Source organism: Sinocyclocheilus grahami, unplaced genomic scaffold (assembly GCF_001515645.1).
Source record: "Sinocyclocheilus grahami isolate Dianchi unplaced genomic scaffold, SAMN03320097.WGS_v1.1 scaffold379.1, whole genome shotgun sequence".
Taxonomy (NCBI): domain Eukaryota; kingdom Metazoa; phylum Chordata; class Actinopteri; order Cypriniformes; family Cyprinidae; genus Sinocyclocheilus; species Sinocyclocheilus grahami.
The window spans coordinates 46418-68599 of record NW_015505558.1 but is presented as its reverse complement, the minus strand read 5'-3'; the positions used below and the strand labels follow the sequence as shown (position 1 = coordinate 68599).

Here is a 22182-nt window from a genome sequence, read left to right as displayed (position 1 = left end):
CACAAACACGCGCTCCCTCTGACAGGGGTGCAGAGCTGGACCTGTTGCCTGTTCGCAAGACCACGTTGTTCTAGGCGTTAATTGTCTTTTCGCCTTCACCATTAAAGCCAGGAGTCAATGCAGTCTTGTAATGATGTAACATACGCTCTTAAAATCAGTTCCGCCACCTGTGCGCTTTTATTCGGTGACAGTGCGATGAGCGCGTGATGTCAGCCGCTGCTCATAGAAACTCGTCCAAAACCGGGAACGGCGTAAAGTCCGATCCGGAGAGAATTCGGACGGTACGCAGAGGGCTGTCGACTGAGTACGCACGCAATGAATGGGATAATATTATGGAGTCTTCATCTAGAGGTAGGGACGCGGGTGAGCAGCACGACCACCAAAGAGAATTAAAAGAAAAAAAGTGTTTCTTAATACATTTGTAATGCATTCTTATGTTAATGAACGTATGAATTTGATCTTAAAAAGGTGCTTCACGATGCCATAGAAGAACCTTTTTTGTCTAAATGGTTCCATAAAGAACCTTTAACATCTGAAGAACCTTTCTGTTTCACAAAAGGTTCTTTGGGGTGAAAGAAGGTTCTTCAGATTATAAAACGGTAAGAAAGAGATGGTTCTTTAAAGAACCTTTGACTGAATGGTTCTTTGTGGAACCAAAAATGGTTCTTCTATGGCATCGCCTTGAAGAACTTTTTGAAGCACCTTTATTTTTAAGAGTGTACGTTCTGAATAATATGACCATACATATTGCACTGCCTGCTACTAGATAAAATCTCTATTAACAGTTTATATATATATGAAAATCATATTATTTTCTTTTGACAACTTTTCAATTAAGCGACCATAGGGGAGAATGCTAAATAATTGTATAGTGCTGGTTTGAGCAGATGTTGCTCTCCAATGACTTCTAAGCACAGAAATCTAAAATTCTAGGGGTTTCTTGTTTTGTATCTTATGAATAGGCTCTTGTATTAATTGGTAATCATTTCATTGAACTTTTCCGTGTCCTTCCCTTTCCATCCTGTTAGTCTTTTGTAAAATCCCTGAAACTTACAATGACATCATCCTCAAGGAAGTGGCATCACCATTTTGGTGGGAAATCAACAGCACGAACATCAATATATTTTAGCAATGGATGTTTTGTGGTATTAAATGGGTTGTCTCTAAAACATTCGAAACATCAGTTATGAAAGTTAAGTTGACACCCTCATAAGCTACCTCTATAGCCCACACTACTCGATGGCTAACAGGTCTTCATTTCCATCCTGTTAGTTTGTTGTAAAGGTAATTACGTTTGAATTAATATGTCTGGACTTGACTACAGCCTGATGTAAAATTCATTAAACTACAACACAATTATCTAGTAAAGTGTTAAGCATAACAGAAATCACCCACATCATTATTAGTGCCAAGATTAAGGAAGTGTGTAAATTTCTTTTCAGATTATAAGACCTCAAGAGGAAGCATCAAAGGTACTACAGGAGCTCCTGATGATAATATACACTGTAAATAAAATTCCGTAAAATTTTGAGCAAAAAAACGGCAGCTGTGGTTGCCGGAATTTTACCGTAAAAAATACGGTAGCAACGTTTTAGGTTTTACATTTTAACTTAAATTTACAGTTAAATACCGTAATTTCATTAACTGATATAATGTTAATATTCCAACCTATTGAAGTACTGAAATATGCTTTGTACGTTTGTAATACACTGATAACCACCAAATGCAGGTGGTGATGAGAAAGTCACATGATGAACCAGAGCCCATCACAAGCAGCTTTTAAATAATAACATATATAGAAGGTGCACAGTGGCATTCACACAAACACTAAACACCATCATGGTAACACACATGAAACTAAAATAATGCAATAAATATTAATTTAACAACATTAGGTGTAACACACAACCCTAATATACAAAACAGATAAGAAAAAACTAAGAAACATATTTATTTCAACAAAAAAACATAAAATTTGAAATGTAACGCAGGGAATTCTGGGAATGTCAATTTACGGTTATTCACTGTAAATTGTCTTTTTCATGTCTTTTTTTTAATGTCCAATACATGTAATGTCCAATACATTTTTTCACCGTATATAGTAGGGGAATTTACCGTTACCATTTAACAGTTTTTACTGTAGCATTTTTACAGTCTTTTACCGTTAAATTCACAGTCATTTTTTACAGTGTACCAACAGGTGAATCCAGCTCAATACTATACTGTGACAATACGAACTTCCTCTTAATTCACTGTGACTGATGTGAATAAATCCTGATGATTGTGTAATTGTCTTAACCACATACTAATCTCAAATAATGATGAAATACTAGGTAGGAAAACTGTCCAGAGTTGGCAGTTCTTGGTCAGACTACTCTGAGACAAGTTTCTGGGACAACTTATTCACTGTCATGCCATTCCAAACCTGTATGACTTAATGGAACACAAACTAAGATATTCTATAGTGTGTTGGGAACCAAACCGTTTTGGTAAACCTAGACCTCCATTGTACAGTTAATGAAAGATTCCTCAAAATATCTTCTTTTATGCTCCACAGGGCGAGTAAATTACAGAATTTCAGTTTTTTTGATTAACTATTCCTTTCATTGAACTCTGACCTGCTTTGGTGACAACTCAAAAAGAGTAACTTTTAGAGATCATACATTGGACTTTACAAAGCCCATTGACTGTCATTTATTAACCCTCTCTGTTAAACACAACAGTGAAACATCACATGATTATGGTCAAATGCAAAATCAAACTGTGTCTTGAACCATGAATATTGCTCTTGTGATGGATATTTTAGTTTATAACCGAATTTAGTCGAATTTACAGCAGTATAAAAGTTTGGTTTATGATGTTACCTTACATTGACTGGCCTTTTCACATCACTGACTCACTTTCTTTACACATTTACTAAAGCTGACTGGAATATTTTCTATATGTGGTGGCTGATCTGTTAGTGTTGGATGCAGTGGTAGATATAATGTTAACTTTATACTGTTTCCTGTGGCAGTGTTGGCTATGCAGCTGGCTATGGTGGAGGGGCCAGATCGACTTCCTGCCGATGAGGACACACAGGAAGTGCTTTGCAGGAAACTTTGTGTGCTGGAAGCTGACCTCTCAGGGGTCATGACCTTAATCTCTGTATGGCCGTCCCTATTCAGACTGCATAAAATATTCAAAACCTTTCTGAAATGTGTTTAAGAGATTATACACACATTTAACATACTGGTTTCCCTGTCTTGCAGGAACTGTCTGCTCATTTTGTATCCATCAACAGTGAGGAAAGGACTATATGTATCACCTTTAAAAACCTTGAAGAAATATGGAAGTTCAGCACATACCACAAAATGGGTCTGTTCTTATTTCAGTGCTGCAGATATACTGTTGTATGATACTGCATTTATTAATCATGTCAAGTACTATAAGATTTTTTGTAAATAGCTGAGTCAGGTATGCTACCAATTGTTTGGAGTAGTTTAGATTTTTAAAAATGTCTCTTATGCTCACTAAGGCTGCATCACATGATCATAAAATGCTGATTTGGTGCTCAAGGAACATTTCTTATTATTATCAATATTGAAAACATTTTCTGCTTGATATTTTTTGTGGAAACTGAGATACACTACCATTCAAAGGTTTAGGGTAAGATATATTTGGGGGGGGGGGGGACACTGATCAAAAGTGACAGTAAAGACACTTGAATGTTAAAGAGGATTTCTATTTCATATAAATGCTGTTCTTTTGAACTTTGTATATATCAAAGAATCCAACATGGATAATAATAAGAACCGATATTAATAACTTAAGCACCAGTAATAACTGAGCATCAAATCAGCATATTAGAATGATTTCTGAAGGACCAATAATCTGTGGTGTATATTAACAGCTAAATATCTCATAAGACTTACACCAAATGTGTAATTTTCACAAGGCTTCTTGGGGCAGTGTATGGAAAACCTTCTCATGAACCAGGAGTTCTGGTTAATCTCCCTTGATCAACATTCAGGAATTGAGATCTCAATTAAAGAAGAGACACTAAATCTGATGTATAAAGGCTTTCTAATGCAAGAAGGTAATAAATAGTGTTTATGCACACTATATACTTTATATGAATGATAATAACGCAATTTAATTTTTAGAAACAGGCTTGGACATGTGTGTGTGAATATTGCTGCTATCTGTAATAAAATAATATTGTTTACTTTTGAGGGTCTTTCTTTGGATGCTGCACAGCAAATCAGATGTTTGATAGCTCTACGTCAGGTAGTGAGCTTTATCTGGAGAAGGGGGATATCGCTTTGTTTGAGCCTCCATTCCTGGGATCAGGGTGGACAGTGCTGTCACTTGCAGATGGGGATAGAGGAACCAAACCGAAACCAGCTCTGGAGCCAGTCATTCCCTTTCATGAGTATGTGTCACCTTCTGAATTTCATAAGAACTTATTGTCATTAAATCAACAGACCACACACAACTAAGAACAATTAATTTTTTTGTTTTTACTTGTCAAGGTGGTTTCTAAAGTCCTGCCCAGAAGGTATATTAGTGGGTGGTGGAAAGGACGCCAGTGACCTTCCCTTCCAAATTGGTGAGAAAATGTTTAAATAAGTGTGTGTGTGTGTGTCCTATCCAAACAAACCATTCATCAATGGAAAGCTTATTTATTCAGCTTTCAGATGATGTATACATCTGACATGACAATTTATAAGTCTTAAATCACTTAAGACTGGTTCACTTCATTCATCTTCGGAGCACAAATTAAGATATTTTTGATGGAATCTGACCCTGCATAGACAGCAACACAACTGTAATGTTTCCAAGTCCAGAGACGTAGCAAGGAGATCTGTAAAATAATCCATGTGACATCAGTCCTCATGTCGTTTCAAACCCGTAAGGCCTTCGTTCATCTTCAGAACATAAATTAAGACATTTTTGATGGAATCTGAGTGCTGTCTGACACTCTATAGACAGCAATGCAACTGAAATCTTCCCAAGTCCAGAAATGTAGCAAGGAGATCTGTAAAATAATCCATGTGACATCAGAGGTTCAACCGCAATTTTACGAAGCTACGAGAATACTGTTTGTGCGCAAAATGTAAAAAAATAACGACTTTATTCAACAATTCGTCTCCTCTGCGTCACCTTAGCGCCATTTTGGAGAGTATCAGCTGGACGTAAACAGCGTATGCTGTTCTTTGTCAGCTGCGTCACACCGGATCCGTTTCCTACGTTGTTGTGAATTGATCTGTGTGTTCCGAAGATGAACGAAGGTCTTATGGGTTTGAAACGACATGAGGGTGAGTAATTAATGACAGAATTTTCATTTTTGGGTGAACTATCCCTTTAAGAATTTCACAAAAGCCTGAATATAGTTAATTGTTACAATAAGGAAAATTCTTAGACTGGTCATTCCTGTTTTAAAAGTTGTAGAGCAAGAAGCTTTCAAATTGAAATCAATTATTAGAAAATGATTGAAGAGAGAAAATGGATGTAAGCTGCACACAAAATCTGGAGGCTTTTCTCTGAGATTTATATATTTAGAAGATTATACATTAAATAACTGTAGATTACTGATGATTATAACTGTAGATAACTGAACTGTAGATAACTGAAGATTATAAATTAAATTAAAAAATTCAATTAAATTAAAATTAAATAACTTTTTACATATGTAGCAGTGGGGCATTGACATCACCACAGTGTAACTCTACCACAATTGTAAATATCTCTCACGGCAGTAGGGGTCTGTGAGGCCACAGAGGAGTATGATGCCGATGGACCAGATGAACTGAGTTTCCAGGCTGGTGAACGCATCATCATCCTGGGCCTGCTGGTGGCCTGTTTTGAATGGTTTTTGGGAAAACTGGAGAGAACTGGGGATACTGGACTTGTCAAAACCAACCTGGTCAAAACAACCAGTTCATCTTGTGAGTAAGTGCTTGTGTGATTTTATGAATATTTCAAGGTGTATTTCTGTTGTGTGGTTTGTCTCAAACTGTTTTTACGGTTTTACTCAATTACTTTATCCTGCGCTTACATCACAGATCATTTGACATTTTCTTGAATGACGAGGACAGACAAATTGTTACCTTGGATCAGGAAAAAATTAAAGAAGAGGCTATTGCTTTATTGAAGAAAATATGCCAGTCCGATGTTGACACAAACTACAAACTTGGTAAGGCTCACAGGGTTTTGAATCTTACCATATTAGCATTTATAAATTAAGTTTTATTTGCTTTTACAACAGTACCTGTGCTATGAAAAGCATTGATTTGTCTAAGAAAAAACTACTAACAATTTTATTTACAAAAAAGAGACGTTCCTAACAGACCACAGAGGTAGAATTACAGGCACAAAGCAACTATGACAACACCAAACACGTCAACTAAAGTCTTGAATATATCCTGGTCGTAAGCTTTTCTTTTGTGTTGTGTAAACATAGGTAATACAATCTAAACCACCTTTACTGCTCAACCTTGGGAAACTGAACTGATTAGGAAGATTAGGAAACTAATTTGTCACTGCAAGAACTAGTGACCTCTACAAGAAATGGCAGAACAAGCAACCAACACTATCAGGATTCAATGTAATTTGCACAAGAATAGTCTCGACATGGTGGATGTATTAAAAGGCTCAAAAATCAGTACACCTGCTCATCCAGGGAAGAACTCGTAGCGCCCTGAGACCAGCAACCACATTGCTGGAAGTGCTGGGGTTCTCCCTAATACAAAGAGAGATGTGCAGTCATGCTTCCGTTGCTTTAATTTAAGATTCAACCAATCTGATCAAAATTATCCATTACCAACTATATAAGAAACAGGGAGTCTAAATGCTACTGCGTATGATTCAGTAATGTTGTGAAATTAGCTCTAAACTCACCTGTCCTGAGAAAGCGATTTGGACATATCCCAGACCAGTGGTTCCCAATCCTGGTCCTGGAGAACCCCCAACACTGCACGTTTTTGGTGTCTCTCTTATCTGACACTCACATTTGAGGTCTTGGTGTCTTCACTAATGAGCTGATGAGTTGAATCAGGTGTGTTTAAATAGGGAGACATCTAAAATGTGCAGTGTTGGGGGTTCTCCAGGACCAGGATTGGGAACCACTGGTCTGGGATATGCTGCTGTTACATGCTTGTCCACCTCTGTAAGACGCGGCAGCACTTCTTTTCACCCTCTGCCTGAAACGCTCCGTTTTAGTTCACTTTTCTTTAAAGTCCCCCCCCCCTTCCGAAATGCCCACTCTAATTTGATTGGCCAGCTGGCCCAGTCTGTTGTTACTGATCAACTGCTTAAAGCATGTGTTGGAAATATAACACCCCTTACATAACTGTGCTATCAAAGCATTTTGCAAGTGAATTTTAAACGCCATACGAGAACTAACTGTTAGTAGAACTGCAAGTTTGAGAAACATTTAAAACAATTACTGTTAGTTAGTTTCCATTTCATTTTTAACATAATTTTGTTTAGTGTTGCTAGTGGTAAAAATTGACATAATTTGCCATTAACTCAGGATACAGATCTGAGTCATACCTTCATCCCAGTCTTCATCACACACAGGGGCGGTCCAGGTGCTCACTGGGATTTGAAACTTGCTATCAGTCTTGTCACTGGCCACTGAATAATTGCAAAAGAGTCAGGTTCATTATGCATGGAGTGTGTCTGCGATAGTCCAACATGATGAAGGTGAAGGGTTAAACAGAGCTTACCGCAGGTGTCATTAACAGAGCATCGGTCCACACAGGTGGAGATGTGATGGGACAGCTCATGTTTTCTCATCAAGTGGCGTGCATTGAATGGACATGTCCACAATTCACCAACCAATTCAGGATGATTCTACAAATTACATTAAGATCACTAGATAACTATCAGTGCTCAATACTTTTCTTAACATCACGATAAAACAGAAGTGGTTCTGTTCATTGTTTGTTGATTGGATGTAGGCAGATCTGAATGTAACCTTGCAGTCGAATGTAAGAAAGGGGCAGAGTTTAAGCGGACTAAATGTTTGGAAAAGTCCAGCATATGTCACCAAAGAGAAGTCTGTCGTTTTCACTGGAAGATCGAGTTTTGACATTTTGCTTAAACATTATGAGGTCAAATGATTTTTTTAATTAAACATTTACATGGATGAATTCTATTACATGAATTTACCAAATAGACAGTGAATTGTCATGTCCTGCCAAATTTAAGCAAAGTTATTGATTTAATATAAGCAAATAGACTTACGTCCAGATCTTTCACCCATAGAAAACATTTGGTGCATCATAAAGAGGAAGATGCGGCAAAGAAGACCTAAGACAGTTGAGCAACTAGAAGCTTGTATTAGACAAGAATGGGACAACATTCCTATTCTTAAACTTGAGCAACTTGTCTCCTCAGTCCCCAGACGTTTGCAGACTGTTATAAAAAGAAGAGGGGATGCCACACAGTGGTAAACATGGCCTTGTCCCAACTTTTTTGAGATGTGTTGATGCCATGAAATTTAAAATCAACTTATTTTTCCCTTAAAATGATACGTTTTCTCAGTTTAAACATTTGATATGTCATCTATGTTGTATTCTTGAAATTTGAAACTTCCACATCATTGCATTCTGTTTTTATTCACAATTTGTACATTGTCCCAACTTTTTTGGAATCGGGTTTGTAGAAGAAAACATCAGTGCTTGCACTGAACCACAAGAATAGTGTTAAATGTTTAAGATCAGGACTTGCATTCTGGTGTGAGGAAACCAATCCCATTATACTGAGTTTACTATTTATTATATTTGTTAAAATCTAAATATAAAATAGCTGCTGAATCACTGAAATGCTTGCAAGGCAGCTGTCATACTACAGCTGTCAAATTACAGATTCTCCTATTCTTTTCATACACGTAGATCATTTACATTTTGTATGCCTACATCTGGACTATTAGTGTGTGTGTTTAATTAAGTTACTTTAAACTTTACTTTGAAAAAACTTTAATAATTTTAGTAAACGTGTGGCCCTATTGGATGTTCACTGGTTAAGAACCGCTGTGTTAAACAGATGTGAACAAAAAAGAACAGGTCAGATTGCAAATAATAGTTGAATGGAAGATTTTTCTAAATGTAACTTAATTTCATATAAGTATATGTTAAAAGTATTATCACACAGATTACACAAATACACAGCAAACCTACGGCTAAAATGAGCCAATAATAGCTCATAACAACACTATGGGAATGAATAAATGAAAAAGTAGTAAGAGGGATTTCACTGGCTGTACTGTAATGATTTGTTGTGGAAGCTTCTGCACACGCTTCCTGCTTTTGATGAAATGGTAGGGAAACCGGCAGGCACCGGATCAGATGATGCGGGTCATATAGGGGCACAACAGCAGTTTGTCAGGATTGCAGAAATCTGTAAAAGCTCGTAATAATGAAGGCAACTGTAAACTAAACCGGCGTCTCTGTTAGTGCAGTTGGTACGGATGTTATCTGCGGTTTTAGCTGTAACAATGAGCTTTGAGTCACCCCCCTTTCTTCGACATCTTAATTCTCACACACTGTCCCAGCGGTTTTAAACGCTAAAACAGAAGGCCATTATCACTAAAACTGCCATCTGCAAGTCCAGGTGCTCATCAAAACAAAACTTTAGTAACGGTAGAGAGAAATACAATTGTGCGGGTTTTCTTTACTGTGTTTGTGGTTCATATTTGCACATAAATCACAGAGCGCACAACAGTTTTGAACTTACAAAGATGGGTCGTTATTGTTTTGTTCTGCCGTGTAATCAATTACAGTTCTAGAAGCACCTGACGTGATTTACATTATTCAGGCGCTAAGCGCAACCAAATGAACTAACATGACAGGAAACATGACCTGCTTGAAATAATTGTGTTTACATTTCTTTCTTAATTTGTTTGCTTTTACAATCGTTTGTTTTACATACCACAGATCTGGCAAAAGAAATTCCAGGATCAGTTCAAAGTAAGTAAACAATCTATTTATCTGTCTGTCTGTCCTTGTTTATTAATTCATTCATTCAGAGCAAATTAAATAAAAATAACTGTTTTAATTTTGGTTTTTAGAATTATGTAATAGAATTTTATATGTGTAAAGAGTCATTCTTGTATATTTAAATGATTGATGTCTAGATGTCTAGATGCTATAGCTAATTAAAATAATCAGTTTATTTCTATTTTATTTAAACACAGATTTATTTATTATTTTATTGTCTCCAGACAAGACTCATCAGACAGAATTAAACAATCTAAAGCAGAAAGTCACACACCTTTTGAGTGAGGGAGGTGAGTCTCAAAGAAACAATGTTTCTTCAGTCAGCATCAAACAACAGATGAAGAAAGAAGCTGATGATATGGAGTTGTCCCGGGAAACCCCACGTTTTTCTGTCTGCTCAGAACAGGATAGCACCAGTCCAGATGGACATCATGCTCTCCTTTCGTTCTTGAGCAGTCGGGACCACCAGCCAGAGTTCCTGCTCTTGTACAGCGCTTACCCAGAATTCCTCATCTCACTTTTTGAGGGCCACTCCGATGAGGAGGAGATAGTGGTGTATTTAGGCGTAGCCCGAGAACTGGCGCGAAAGAAGCATGTCTCGTGGGCGCAGAGCCGAATCTGTTTTCTTCTTGGACAGCTTTGCGCAGGGAGGTCGAAGTTCTCTCAAGCTCGGGTTTATTACGAGGAAGCCTTGAATGTACCCAGGGATTGTTTCACAGACATGTTTCTGCTCTCTGCCATTTACTCCAACCTAGCACTCATCTACCTAACACAGAAGAACCATGAAAAATGTGTCAGTTTTTCAGAGCGCTTGTCTGCTTTGTTGATGGCTGTCCCTGATTGTTTGTTTGGCTGTGAGGACCCTGAAGTATTAAAATATGTACTTAAAAAGGTAGTCTTGGCCAAGAATCAGCTCGCCGAGGCCCGAGCCTGCTTTCTCCTGGCCAAGCTCCATCTGAAGCTTAAAGATGGCATGAGTGCAATCCCGTTCATTGAAAGGCTTGTGATCCTTGCCGATGAGGTTCCTGAGGCATGTGAGGAGACAATGAGCCATGTTTTCCTGGTGTTAGCAAGACTCTACAGTGACCAGAGACTGCCACGCTTGGCTGAAAGCTGTGCAAAGCGAGCGTCATTTCAGGTCGGTGCTACACCTTGATAGTGGTTTCAGAAAGCTTATATTAGATAAATTATATATATATATATATATATAAAAAATCTAATTTAAGAAATTAAATATCTTTAATAATTTATAATTTAATTAAAAATTCATAAAAGATAAATTAATGAAAAAATGAAATAAATTCATCAAATAAAAAAAATGATTTGTCTGTTTATCCACAGGTAGCAGCACTGTGTCACAGCAAAAGTAAAAATAAATAAATAATGGAATTACATTTAAATACAAAAAAAAACCATGATAAAGTTATTACAATTTAATTAAACAGAATAAATTAAAAAGTTAATACTATTATTAATTTATTTAATGCATTACATTTTAATTCAATTGAAAAATGAACTAAAATTAAAATGATTAAAAATATACATTTTTAAATTAATCAGATTATATAAGTTGATTTATGCATTCATCCATTATCTTTCACAGGTAGGAGCCACCATGTCACATTGTCTTTGTAGTGTCTCGCAATTGTTGGAAAATTCATCAGAACTGTATGGAGTGGCCATCCCAACACAAATTGCTCCATACCTGACCCGTGCCGCTGCTTTAGTGCCCTCCAGCAAGGAGCCAGTGCTGGGTCATGTCCACGCTTTGTGTTTGTCCTGGCTCTTCCATAGACATGGTATGCCTGACAGAGCTGTTCGCTTCATGTCCACTGTCCTCGACCACAGCGGTATGTCCAGTATTGGCCACTCAGACACTACTGCTGCTCTCCTATGGTTGGCATGGCTGTACATCTGCAACCAGCAACCTGGCACAGCTCTGGAAGTGCTAGACGCTGTGCTGTCATCACTCCCTGAGCACTGTACTACTCAGCTGGAAGGAGTGGTTTACAACATGCGGGCCATTTCATACAGACATTCAGCAGATATCCGACAGGCCGCTGAGAGTTACCAGGCTGCAATTGAGATATGCGAGGAGTTTGAGGATAGACATAATTGGGCCATAGCACTGGCCAACTTTGGATTCATGTGTTTGCATATCAAGGCTAAAAGATTGGCAGAGGAATATCTCACTCAGTCAGTGGAGCTGTTCTCTGAACTTGAGGATGAAGGGCATGAACTCAGTTTTATTTTAGTGCTTCTTGAGTTGGGGAAACACTTTGTTTCCCAGGGAAACCATGAACATGGGAAGACCTACTACGAATGGGCCCTGCTGATTGCCATGTTTATCAATCACATGGATAGTAAGTGTCTATCATAATTGTATTAGTGGAAGTATCAGTAAGGATTATCTCTATATGACTAGTATCTAGATCATCTAGATGTAAGAAATTCTGTAGTGAGGCATTAGAGTTTGGTTTTTGATTGTAAGTCAACATAAGACTTAATTTACCTTTTAAGGGGATAATTCAAGCAAAAAAATGAAAATTCTGTGATCAATTACTCACCCTCATTTCATTCCAAACTATTCAGTGAAGACATTTGAATGAAACCTGACAGATTTCTGTCTGTCCATTAAAGGTCCATTCCAACTAAACTTTGTCACTTCAAAAAACAATCCACAGATCCATGTTTATATGTGAATAGAAGCCTGTCTCTTCAGACATGGGAAGACCTACTACGAATGGGCCCTGCTGATTGCCATGTTTATCAATCACATGGATAGTAAGTGTCTATCATAATTGTATTAGTGGAAGTATCAGTAAGGATTATCTCTATATGACTAGTATCTAGATCATCTAGATGTAAGAAATTCTGTAGTGAGGCATTAGAATTTGGTTTTTGATTGTAAGTCAACATAAGACTTAATTTACCTTTTAAGGGGATAATTCAAGCAAAAAAATGAAAATTCTGTGATCAATTACTCACCCTCATTTCATTCCAAACTATTCAGTGAAGACATTTTAATGAAACCTGACAGATTTCTGTCTGTCCATTAAAGGTCCATTCCAACTAAACTTTGTCACTTCAAAAAACAATCCACAGATCCATGTTTATATGTGAATAGAAGCCTGTCTCTTCAAAAAACTTGGATTTAATCTCTAAATTCAGATGGATTACTTTTACAATGACTTAACGTTTTGAAGCATTAACGTTTTGGTGTTATGGATTTACAATGGAGAGATAAATCATTCAGCTTTCATTAAAAGTATCTTCATTTGTGTTTCAAAGATGAATGAAAGTCTTATAAGTTTGGAATGACATGAGTGTGAATAAATGGGTGAATTTTCATTTTTAGGTGAACTTGTTCCTAGTGTTGTACATGTCTGTGCACGTTATTCTGAATTCCCCTCCAACCATCTGGCTACATTTTAGTATGTCCACTACTATGCCCACATCCAGTCAGTTCCCAATGGGTAAAATCAATTCCCATCAATTTTAGTATTGTATATACTAGAATTTTGGGATGGTCTTTTATCAGATTTGCTGGTCACCAGACTTACCTCTCAAAAATGTGTTCTTCTTTGTATGACAACAGGCCAGGTGCAAGCCACACGTCACCTGTGTCAGCTATACGAAGAGGTGTGTCCGGATGAAGCCCAGTGTATCATCTACAACGAGCACCAGCTGAACCTTCTTCAGCGGATAGGAGACAAGAGCTTAGAGGGAGAGATACTGGAGAAGATCAGCCAGCTGTACCTGAACCTGGCTACCGAGAAGTGAGACATACTTATTTTTAGGTTTAAGAGTGATGTTCTGAACATACAATGTAATACAAGAGATAGTTCATCCAGAAATGAAATTTTTGTAGTCATCAACTCACCCTACATCAATCCATTGTTGAGTGTCATTTCATTGGTTTTCGTTCTTCTGTGAAACATAAATGAAAATTTTTGAGAAATGCCTCAAAAGATTTGGAATGACATGACGGTGAGTAAAGGATTACATTTTCATTTTTGGATGAGTTATCTCTTTAATGTCGATATTTAACGTTCTCACTGCATTTATGTATCCAGGAAAGACATAGTGGTTTAGCCTGAAGTTGTTGCAATAATAAGGAGTTGCCAGTTGTAAGGCATCACATTATTATAAAGACTGCAGACATCCTTACTAAAGGTGATCATGTCATCTCTCAGAGCCAGCAGAGCTGCTTTAGATTACACCAAACAGAGCCTGGGCATCTTCATCGACTTGGGCAGAAAACGCAAGGAGGCTCATGCCTGGCTAAAGGCAGGGAAGATTTACCACATCCTCCAACAGACGGAGCTAGTGGACCTCTATGTGCAGGTGAAAACCATCTTCATTCAGCGGTCCTTCCCTGCATGTTTTGGAGTTACTGTTACTGGAACCATAGGCAGGGGATCACTATTGAGCATAAATTCAACATCTAAATCTAATGTAAATATGACTTTGTATACACCTAAGTTGTCTAAAAGCATTAACTGACAGTCAAAGTTATGAATGTAATTGAGTTAAGAGAATGATGACATAATATAATGATGAGAACACACACCAACCCTTCAGTACCTTCATCTAGGATGCACCTCGGGGTGTGCAGAGGGCTTTTTGTAATATTTATATTTAGCTTTCATTTATTTTTAGGTTTAGGAATTGTAGTCCTTAAACTCATAAGGCAATCCTTTTTAATAATTTAAGTTTTTCATCTAATATTTATATTTTATTTTATTTTGGCTTTATTTCAATTAATGAAAACCGTTTTTAATAGTTTCAACGCTGGTTTAGAACTGTAGTCTAAACAACGTATGGCAACGCAAAGAAACTAAAATATTTAGATTTGTTGTCATTTTTAACCACTACTTAATTCCCATACTATTTGTTATTTCATACCTACTTAACCATATTTTGGGGACAAATTTGTACCCAAAAGTGAGCAAAACCTGAGAATATCGCCAAAAACCTCCATTTGGGGACATCCTCATTTGTAAAACTGGTATAAAAATAAAGTAAACTAAGGTTTTTTTTTTATTATTATTGTAAAAATGCAGAAGGTTTTCTGTGAGGGGTAGGGTTGGTTTCGGTTAAAAAGTGTATAACTATATGTATATAAAAACAATAGATGTCTATGTAATGTCCCCATTTAGATAGCTGTGCATTTATTTTTAGGTTTAGGAATTGTAGTCCTTAAACTCATAAGGCAATCCTTTTTAATAATTTAAGTTTTTCATCTAATATTTATATTTTATTTTATTTTGGCTTTATTTCAATTAATGAAAACCGTTTTTAATAGTTTCAACGCTGGTTTAGAACTGTAGTCTAAACAACGTATGGCAACGCAAAGAATCTAAAATATTTAGATTTGTTGTCATTTTTAACCACTACTTAATTCCCATACTATTTGTTATTTCATACCTACTTAACCATATTTTGGGGACAAATTTGTACCCAAAAGTGAGCAAAACCTGAGAATATCGCCAAAAACCTCCATTTGGGGACATCCTCATTTGTAAAACTGGTATAAAAATAAAGTAAACTAAGGTTTTTTTTTTATTATTATTGTAAAAATGCAGAAAGTTTTCTGTGAGGGGTAGGGTTGGTTTCGGTTAAAAAGTGTATAACTATCTGTATATAAAAACAATAGATGTCTATGTAATGTCCCCATTTAGATAGCTGTGTGTGTGTGTGTGTTTGTGGGTAAGTACTAGGGACTTGTAGGAAAAAAGAATTTGACAGCATGCCATCCCAGAATTGCATTTCAAATATGATGTTGCTGGACATTTGCTTTACCTTTTCTTTAGAGGTGAATTATAGGTCCCCATTTGGGGACATCCTCATTTGTAAAACTGGTATAAAAATAAAGTAAACTAAGGTTTTTTTTTTATTATTATTGTAAAAATGCAGAAAGTTTTCTGTGAGGGGTAGGGTTGGTTTCGGTTAAAAAGTGTATAACTATCTGTATATAAAAACAATAGATGTCTATGTAATGTCCCCATTTAGATAGCTGTGTGTGTGTGTGTGTGTGTTTGTGGGTAAGTACTAGGGACTTGTAGGAAAAAAGAATTTGACAGCATGCCATCCCAGAATTGCATTTCAAATATGATGTTGCTGGACATTTTAATTACCTTTTCTTTAGAGGTGAATTATAGGTCCGTTCTTTATCTAACAGGTAGCCCAGGACATGGCTTTGAGCACAGGAGACACATTCTTCACTCTGGAGATGCTGGAGGCAGCTGGAGATGTGTTCTTCAACAGTTCACAGGACAGGGAGAAAGCCATCTGCTTTTACAGGGTAGGTCATGCACACATGAATCACGATCATAATGCTTCAGTTTGTTTGTCAGTGTGCTAAGAATGTTTGTATCTGTGTGTTCATAAGGACCGAGCCCTTCCCATTGCCGTAAAGATGAGCAGTGTGCGCTCTCAGCTTAGGCTGTGTAATAAGCTTTCAGAGCTTCTGCTGCAGCTGGGACAGTGTTCAGAGGCCATTGAGTATGCTCAAACTGCATTAGACATTAGCATGAGTCTGGGTAGGTTAACATGTGCACAAACTCTGTTACTCTACTGTTCAAAAATTTGGGTTCAGTAAGACTTTGTATTTATTTTATTTTATATATTAAGGATGTATTAAAATGATCAAAAATGACATTTAATGTTTTCTTTTTCAAATAAATGCTGTTTTGAACTTGATATTTATCAAAGATGATTTCTGAAGGATCATGTGACACTGAAGACTCGTAATGGCTGCTGAAAAATTCAGCTTTGTCATCAGAGGAATACATTACATTGTAAAATATATTCAGTTGGAAAACAGTTATTTCAAACTAGTTATTTCACAGTATTACTGTTTTTACTATAGTTTTGATCAAATAAATGCAGCCTTGGTGAGCATAAGGTACTTTTTTCAAAAACTTTGAAAATTTTCACCATCAGCAAACTGATAGTGTATGTTTGTTTTTAAGGCATCACTAATTTGTACAGTATAATATGTGACCCTGGAGCACAAAACCAGTCTCAAGTCGCTGGGGTATATTTGTAGCAATAGCCAAAAATACATTGTATGGGTCAAAATTATTGATTTTTCTTTTATGCCAAAAATCATTAGGATATTAAGTAAAGATCATGTTCCATGAAGATATTTTGTAAATTTCCTACCATAAATATCAAAACTTAATTTTTGATTAGTAATATGCATTGCTAAGAACTTCATTTGGACAACTTTAAAGGCGATTTTCTCAGTATTTAGATTTTTTTGCACCCTCAGATTCCAGATTTTCAAATAGTTGTATCTCGGCCAAATATTGTCCTATCCTAACAAACCATACATCAATGGAAAGCTTATTTATTCAGCGTGCAGATGATGTACAAATCTCAATTTTGAAAAATTGACACTTATGACTGGTTTTGTGGTCCAGGGTCACATATGTACATTTATAACGGTCTTAAACCCTTTTATATAGAACTGTGACTTTTTTTTTTCTTTTCTAAATTATTAATTGTTTTATACTGATTTATAATAGGGTGACCATACGTGCCATTTTCCCAGGATGCGTCCTGGCCAGGATTTCTATATTGCCTAGGTATTGGCTTTGTTTGCGTGTACAGACCGATCGGTGTATGACATCAAAATACCATACAGACGGTTCCTTATGCTTTCAAAATGCTCTCGAGGTATTTTGATGTCATACACCGATCGGTCTGCACACGCAAACAAAGCCAAAACCTAGATATTTTAGGCAATATAGAAATCCTGGCCAGGACGCGTCCTGGGAAAATGGCACGTATGGTCACTTTGATTTATAAGCCTTCACAGATTGTGGCTTCCTAACAAACATTTGGTCTGTTTTGAGAATAAAGCACACATGGTAAACTCATGTTCATGACATTACACAGTTAAAAACCTTTAAAGACAGATAACAGTCTTTCCCTTTATCTGTGTATTTTCTTACAGCTGACCATTTAAATGAGCGGGTGGCATTCCATAGACTCGCTACATTGTACCATTGTCTGGGTCAGTTTGAAATGGCAGAGCACCACTTTCTGAAAGCCCTGTCCCTGTGCCCCTCACCCCTGCAGTACGACGAGGAAGCCCTGTACTATGTCCGGGTTTACAAAACACTTGGAGACATCATCTTCTATGATGTAAAGGTAAGCCAGTGGATGTGTTGCAGTTCTTAATTAACCAGAAGATGGCAGTCTACATACTCAGTAAATGATCATTTATTCACACCTCATTCACATCACTCAAAGTACAGAACAGAAGCTTACTCATGTTCAGAATGAAAATATATTTATATTTAATTATATAAAGCACATGCTCTATCTAGGCATGTGATCAGCTAATGACAAAAAAGAACAAAAACCTGTTTTTTTATTATTATTGTTATTATTAAAATAATTTAAATTACATTTCTATTCAATAATAAATATTCATATATTTCAAATGTTAAATTATAGAGCTTTTATTTTGGTGGAAAACTTGGAAAAGTTTCTTTTGTTGACAACAGGTAAATTATTCTCCTTACAAAGTTGGTTATCATATTTTGCATTTTAAATGCAAGTAACAAGCGAGCAGTGTTGGGGAAAGTTACTTTTAAAAGTAATGCATTACAATATTGTTACTCCATAAAAAAGTAACTAATTACGTTACTTAGTTACTTTTTATGGAAAGTAATGCGTTACGTTACTTGTGTTACTTTTTAAATCTGGTCAGGGCTTGCTTGTTTGTTTTTAAAATAAAAAAAAGTAATATTTTTGGCAAATATAAAAGCCTTGTCACACCAAAAGTGAAATGAATAAGCCTCAGGCTGAATGGAAAGTAAATTTATGTGCGTACAGTAGAATGCAGAAGAAGAAATGTCAACACATTTCAGCAATAAAAAAAGACACACAAATGTTTGTCTAGAGAAATTTTTGCTTATTAGTACGGTTGAACTGGATCATCGAAGGTCAGAAGCAAAGACATTGGTTTATAGAATGGGATTAAATACATAAAGGATATTTGTGTTGTTTAACATTTAATTATTGCAGGTTTGCGTCATATTCTGAGTTGCATTATTTTTATTCATTTTGAGGAATACTGAATTTGTGTGTGTGTGTGGGGGGGGTGTGAGTGAGATGAATTAATGCATATTCATATTTATTTTAGAACTACAGTAACATCTTCTGATCTCTCTCAACATGGGGACAGGAGAGCAGTCAATCAATAAATTGGAAACAAAAAAAAGTAACTTGCGTTACTTATTTGAAAAAGTAACTATATACTATATATATTCTATATACTCTTAAAAAGTAATGTTACTTTACTAGTTAAAAAAGTTGAAAAAAGTAATCTGATTACGTAACTCTCGTTACTTGTAATACGTTACCCCCAACACTGCAAGCGACCTAAATTCACAGCATATATGGAGTTCATGTGGAGCAGCATTCAGCTGCTCTGAGACTCTGAAAACACTGGATCATGAGCTGCTCACATATAAATGAACACAGTGCAGCGCTTCACTTATGCAGCAACCAGTTATCGGCCAACTGCATTTCAAGTATCACCGTTTTATATATATACTCACCATTGCTTGTGTTTTACTAACATTGGGCGTTTAGTGAGTTTTAATTTTGGACTCTGGCTAAGATGCTTGGGGTGTTTCCATACACAGCTGCTAGATGCAGTGCAGAAGCTATGGTATCCATTAGGGGTATGGTATTGACGATAGTCGTGTGATTTAAAAAAATGAAATATTGTTATCGTTTTAATTCGGGGTGTCATAATATATCGACAAGTATTGTCGATAACCATGATATTTCAAAATGAAAAGCACACGGCGCTAAACTCAATAGTGACTAATACTTTAATCTCTTAATGGAACAATAGGACTAATGTTTTAATCTCTTAATAACTATAGCGACTAATATTTGAATGTCTTAGATTAATATTTTAATTTCTCAATAGAACAATATGACTAAAATTGTAATCTTTTAATAACAATAGCGACTAATATTTTAATGTCTTAATAGAAGAATAGGCCTAATATTGTGATCTCTTAAACAATAACGACTAATATTTTAATCTCTTAATATAACAATGACTAATATTTTAATCTTAATAAAAAAATACGACTAATTTTAATCTCTCAATAGAACAATATGACTAATATTTGAATCTCCTAATAACAATAGCAACTAATATTTTAATCTCTTAATCGAACAATAGGACTAATATTGTAAATCTTCTCTTCCTCTGTATCCCAGGACCCATTTGATGCTGCAGGCTATTATCACCTGGCCTTGGCTGCTGCTATGGATCTGGGCAACAAGAGGTCTCAGCTAGAGCTGTGTACTCGGTTGGCCACCATCTATCACAACTTTCTCATGGATCGTGAACTCTCGCTGTTCTTCTACCAGCGAGCGAGAGTTTTCGCTAATGATCTCCATATTCGTCGTATCAACCTTGCACCAGACTACAGCTTCAGGACCACAGCCCAGTACAAAAGCACAATAACTGGAGCAACAAGGTAGAACTGAACTTTAATGGGATATGAAACTTCCACTGCCTTCTTTTGATTTGACTTGTGTGTGAATTTCCCATGCTTGCTTGTTATTTGCTGGATGTTATGTGTATTATTGAGTTACGGAATGTCTGACTCATGAGACATGTTGATTGGTCCAACAAGTGTTTACTGGAGTGTAAGCAATACAATGTTAAGGCACTGTCCACTTGTTGTAAATAACCAATAGACAGATAACATTTTCCCTCTTTATTTCTATTTTTTAGAAAATAATTTTCCAAAATTGATTTAAAAAAAAAAAATCTAAAAATCTGTAGAATTTGTCTAGGTTTCCATTCTGTAAAATCCTGTTACCTTTGGTTGACATGCAAGTGATGTCAGTGAGCACATTTTTACCTCAACAAGGGCTGTTCTGTTTGTAACTTAAGTGCAGAGAATGACAGGAATTGTAGTTTTAAATAAACTTGTTCATGCCTGGTGAAATTCATGACTTGGTCCAACCCCTCCCAGTTCAGTGAAAACAAATCGACTTATGTCCCCCTGGTCACCAATAAAAAGTGGATTTAATAATTAATTGTTTACAATATAACTTATTAAGGTACTTTAAAACAATACAAACCTTGAGTACTAGTGAGCCCTTGTCAAGATCCTACAATCACAGTTCTGCTCTTTTGTTTTTCATCCTAAAAATAGATCTGTTGGTATCCAAGCAGTTTATTATAACTCCGTTCAGATCAAGTAGGGGATCAAGTGCACCGGAGTAAGCTGAAATTATGATGTTTGAATTTGAAATGATGTTTGAATACTGAATGTAATGTTTTCGGACACTTAACTGCATGTTAATTACAATTAAATTAAAGGCACAATATGTACGATTTTTTTTTATTAAAATATCCAAAAACCACTAGAACAATATTTTGCTCACTTGTGTACTTACATTATCCCAAATGCTTCGAAGAATGTTTAAATCCAGAGAAATAAGCAATTTTAACTAGTGACACGGAGCGTGTCATTGTGTCGCCTGCCAATGACGTCATAACCCCTCGATTTCCGGTTTTGTTTTGTAGAAAACATGGAAACACCAAAGACGCTTTAATATGTTGTGCGTTTTATTAGACCAGTGACGACCGCACAGAGTAGCATAACAACAGAACTTTCAAATGTATCTAGTAAGATAAAACAGCGCTGCTTTACCCCACATACGCACGACCGGAAGGAGCGGAAGCGGTCGACTGTGGCATAATAAAAGCTCAGCTGCTTTCGAGCCGTGTGTCACGCTCGTTCAGCGGCCTCGTTTCGCTTTGACGGCTTTCAGCCTCACCCTGCTTCATTCTACTACCTTAACAAATCATTAGCTCATCCATGAACATGAGTTCTGCCGGAGACCCGTCGGATTGCATCGGCTGTGGGGATGAAGACGACAACTCCCATGATTCCACACTCAAAACAGAAATAATTATGAAATTAGACTTAAGTGGGTCAAAAACACTTCAACTTAAGTTCACCTAATAGTGTTTAATATACATTTAAATGATAATACATTTTAAAGGCACAATGTGTAATTTACTATTTGTTTATTTTGTCTTTTTGTTTATTTTGAATACTCGCCCCTAGCGGCGAAAATTACACATTGTGCCTTTAAAATGTATTATCATTTAAATTTATATTAAACACTATTA

At 36.4% G+C, this 22182-nt stretch overlaps 1 protein-coding gene across 1 annotated transcript; it reads left to right on the top strand.

The window, feature by feature from the left end:
• Window positions 1-196: 196 nt before the first annotated feature.
• Window positions 197-21362, top strand: LOC107549727 (SH3 domain and tetratricopeptide repeat-containing protein 1-like). Its single transcript, XM_016230903.1, has 18 exons — window positions 197-351; window positions 1443-1505; window positions 3017-3147; window positions 3252-3357; window positions 3938-4078; window positions 4216-4414; window positions 4515-4591; window positions 5742-5934; window positions 6048-6178; window positions 9924-9956; window positions 10211-11124; window positions 11590-12349; window positions 13585-13765; window positions 14183-14333; window positions 16171-16293; window positions 16381-16531; window positions 17953-18149; window positions 20247-21362. The coding sequence occupies exons 1-18, from the start codon at window positions 207-209 to the stop codon at window positions 20511-20513; spliced, it is 3963 nt and encodes a 1320-aa protein (XP_016086389.1). The 5' UTR covers window positions 197-206; the 3' UTR covers window positions 20514-21362.
• The last annotated feature ends 820 nt before the right edge of the window (window positions 21363-22182 follow it).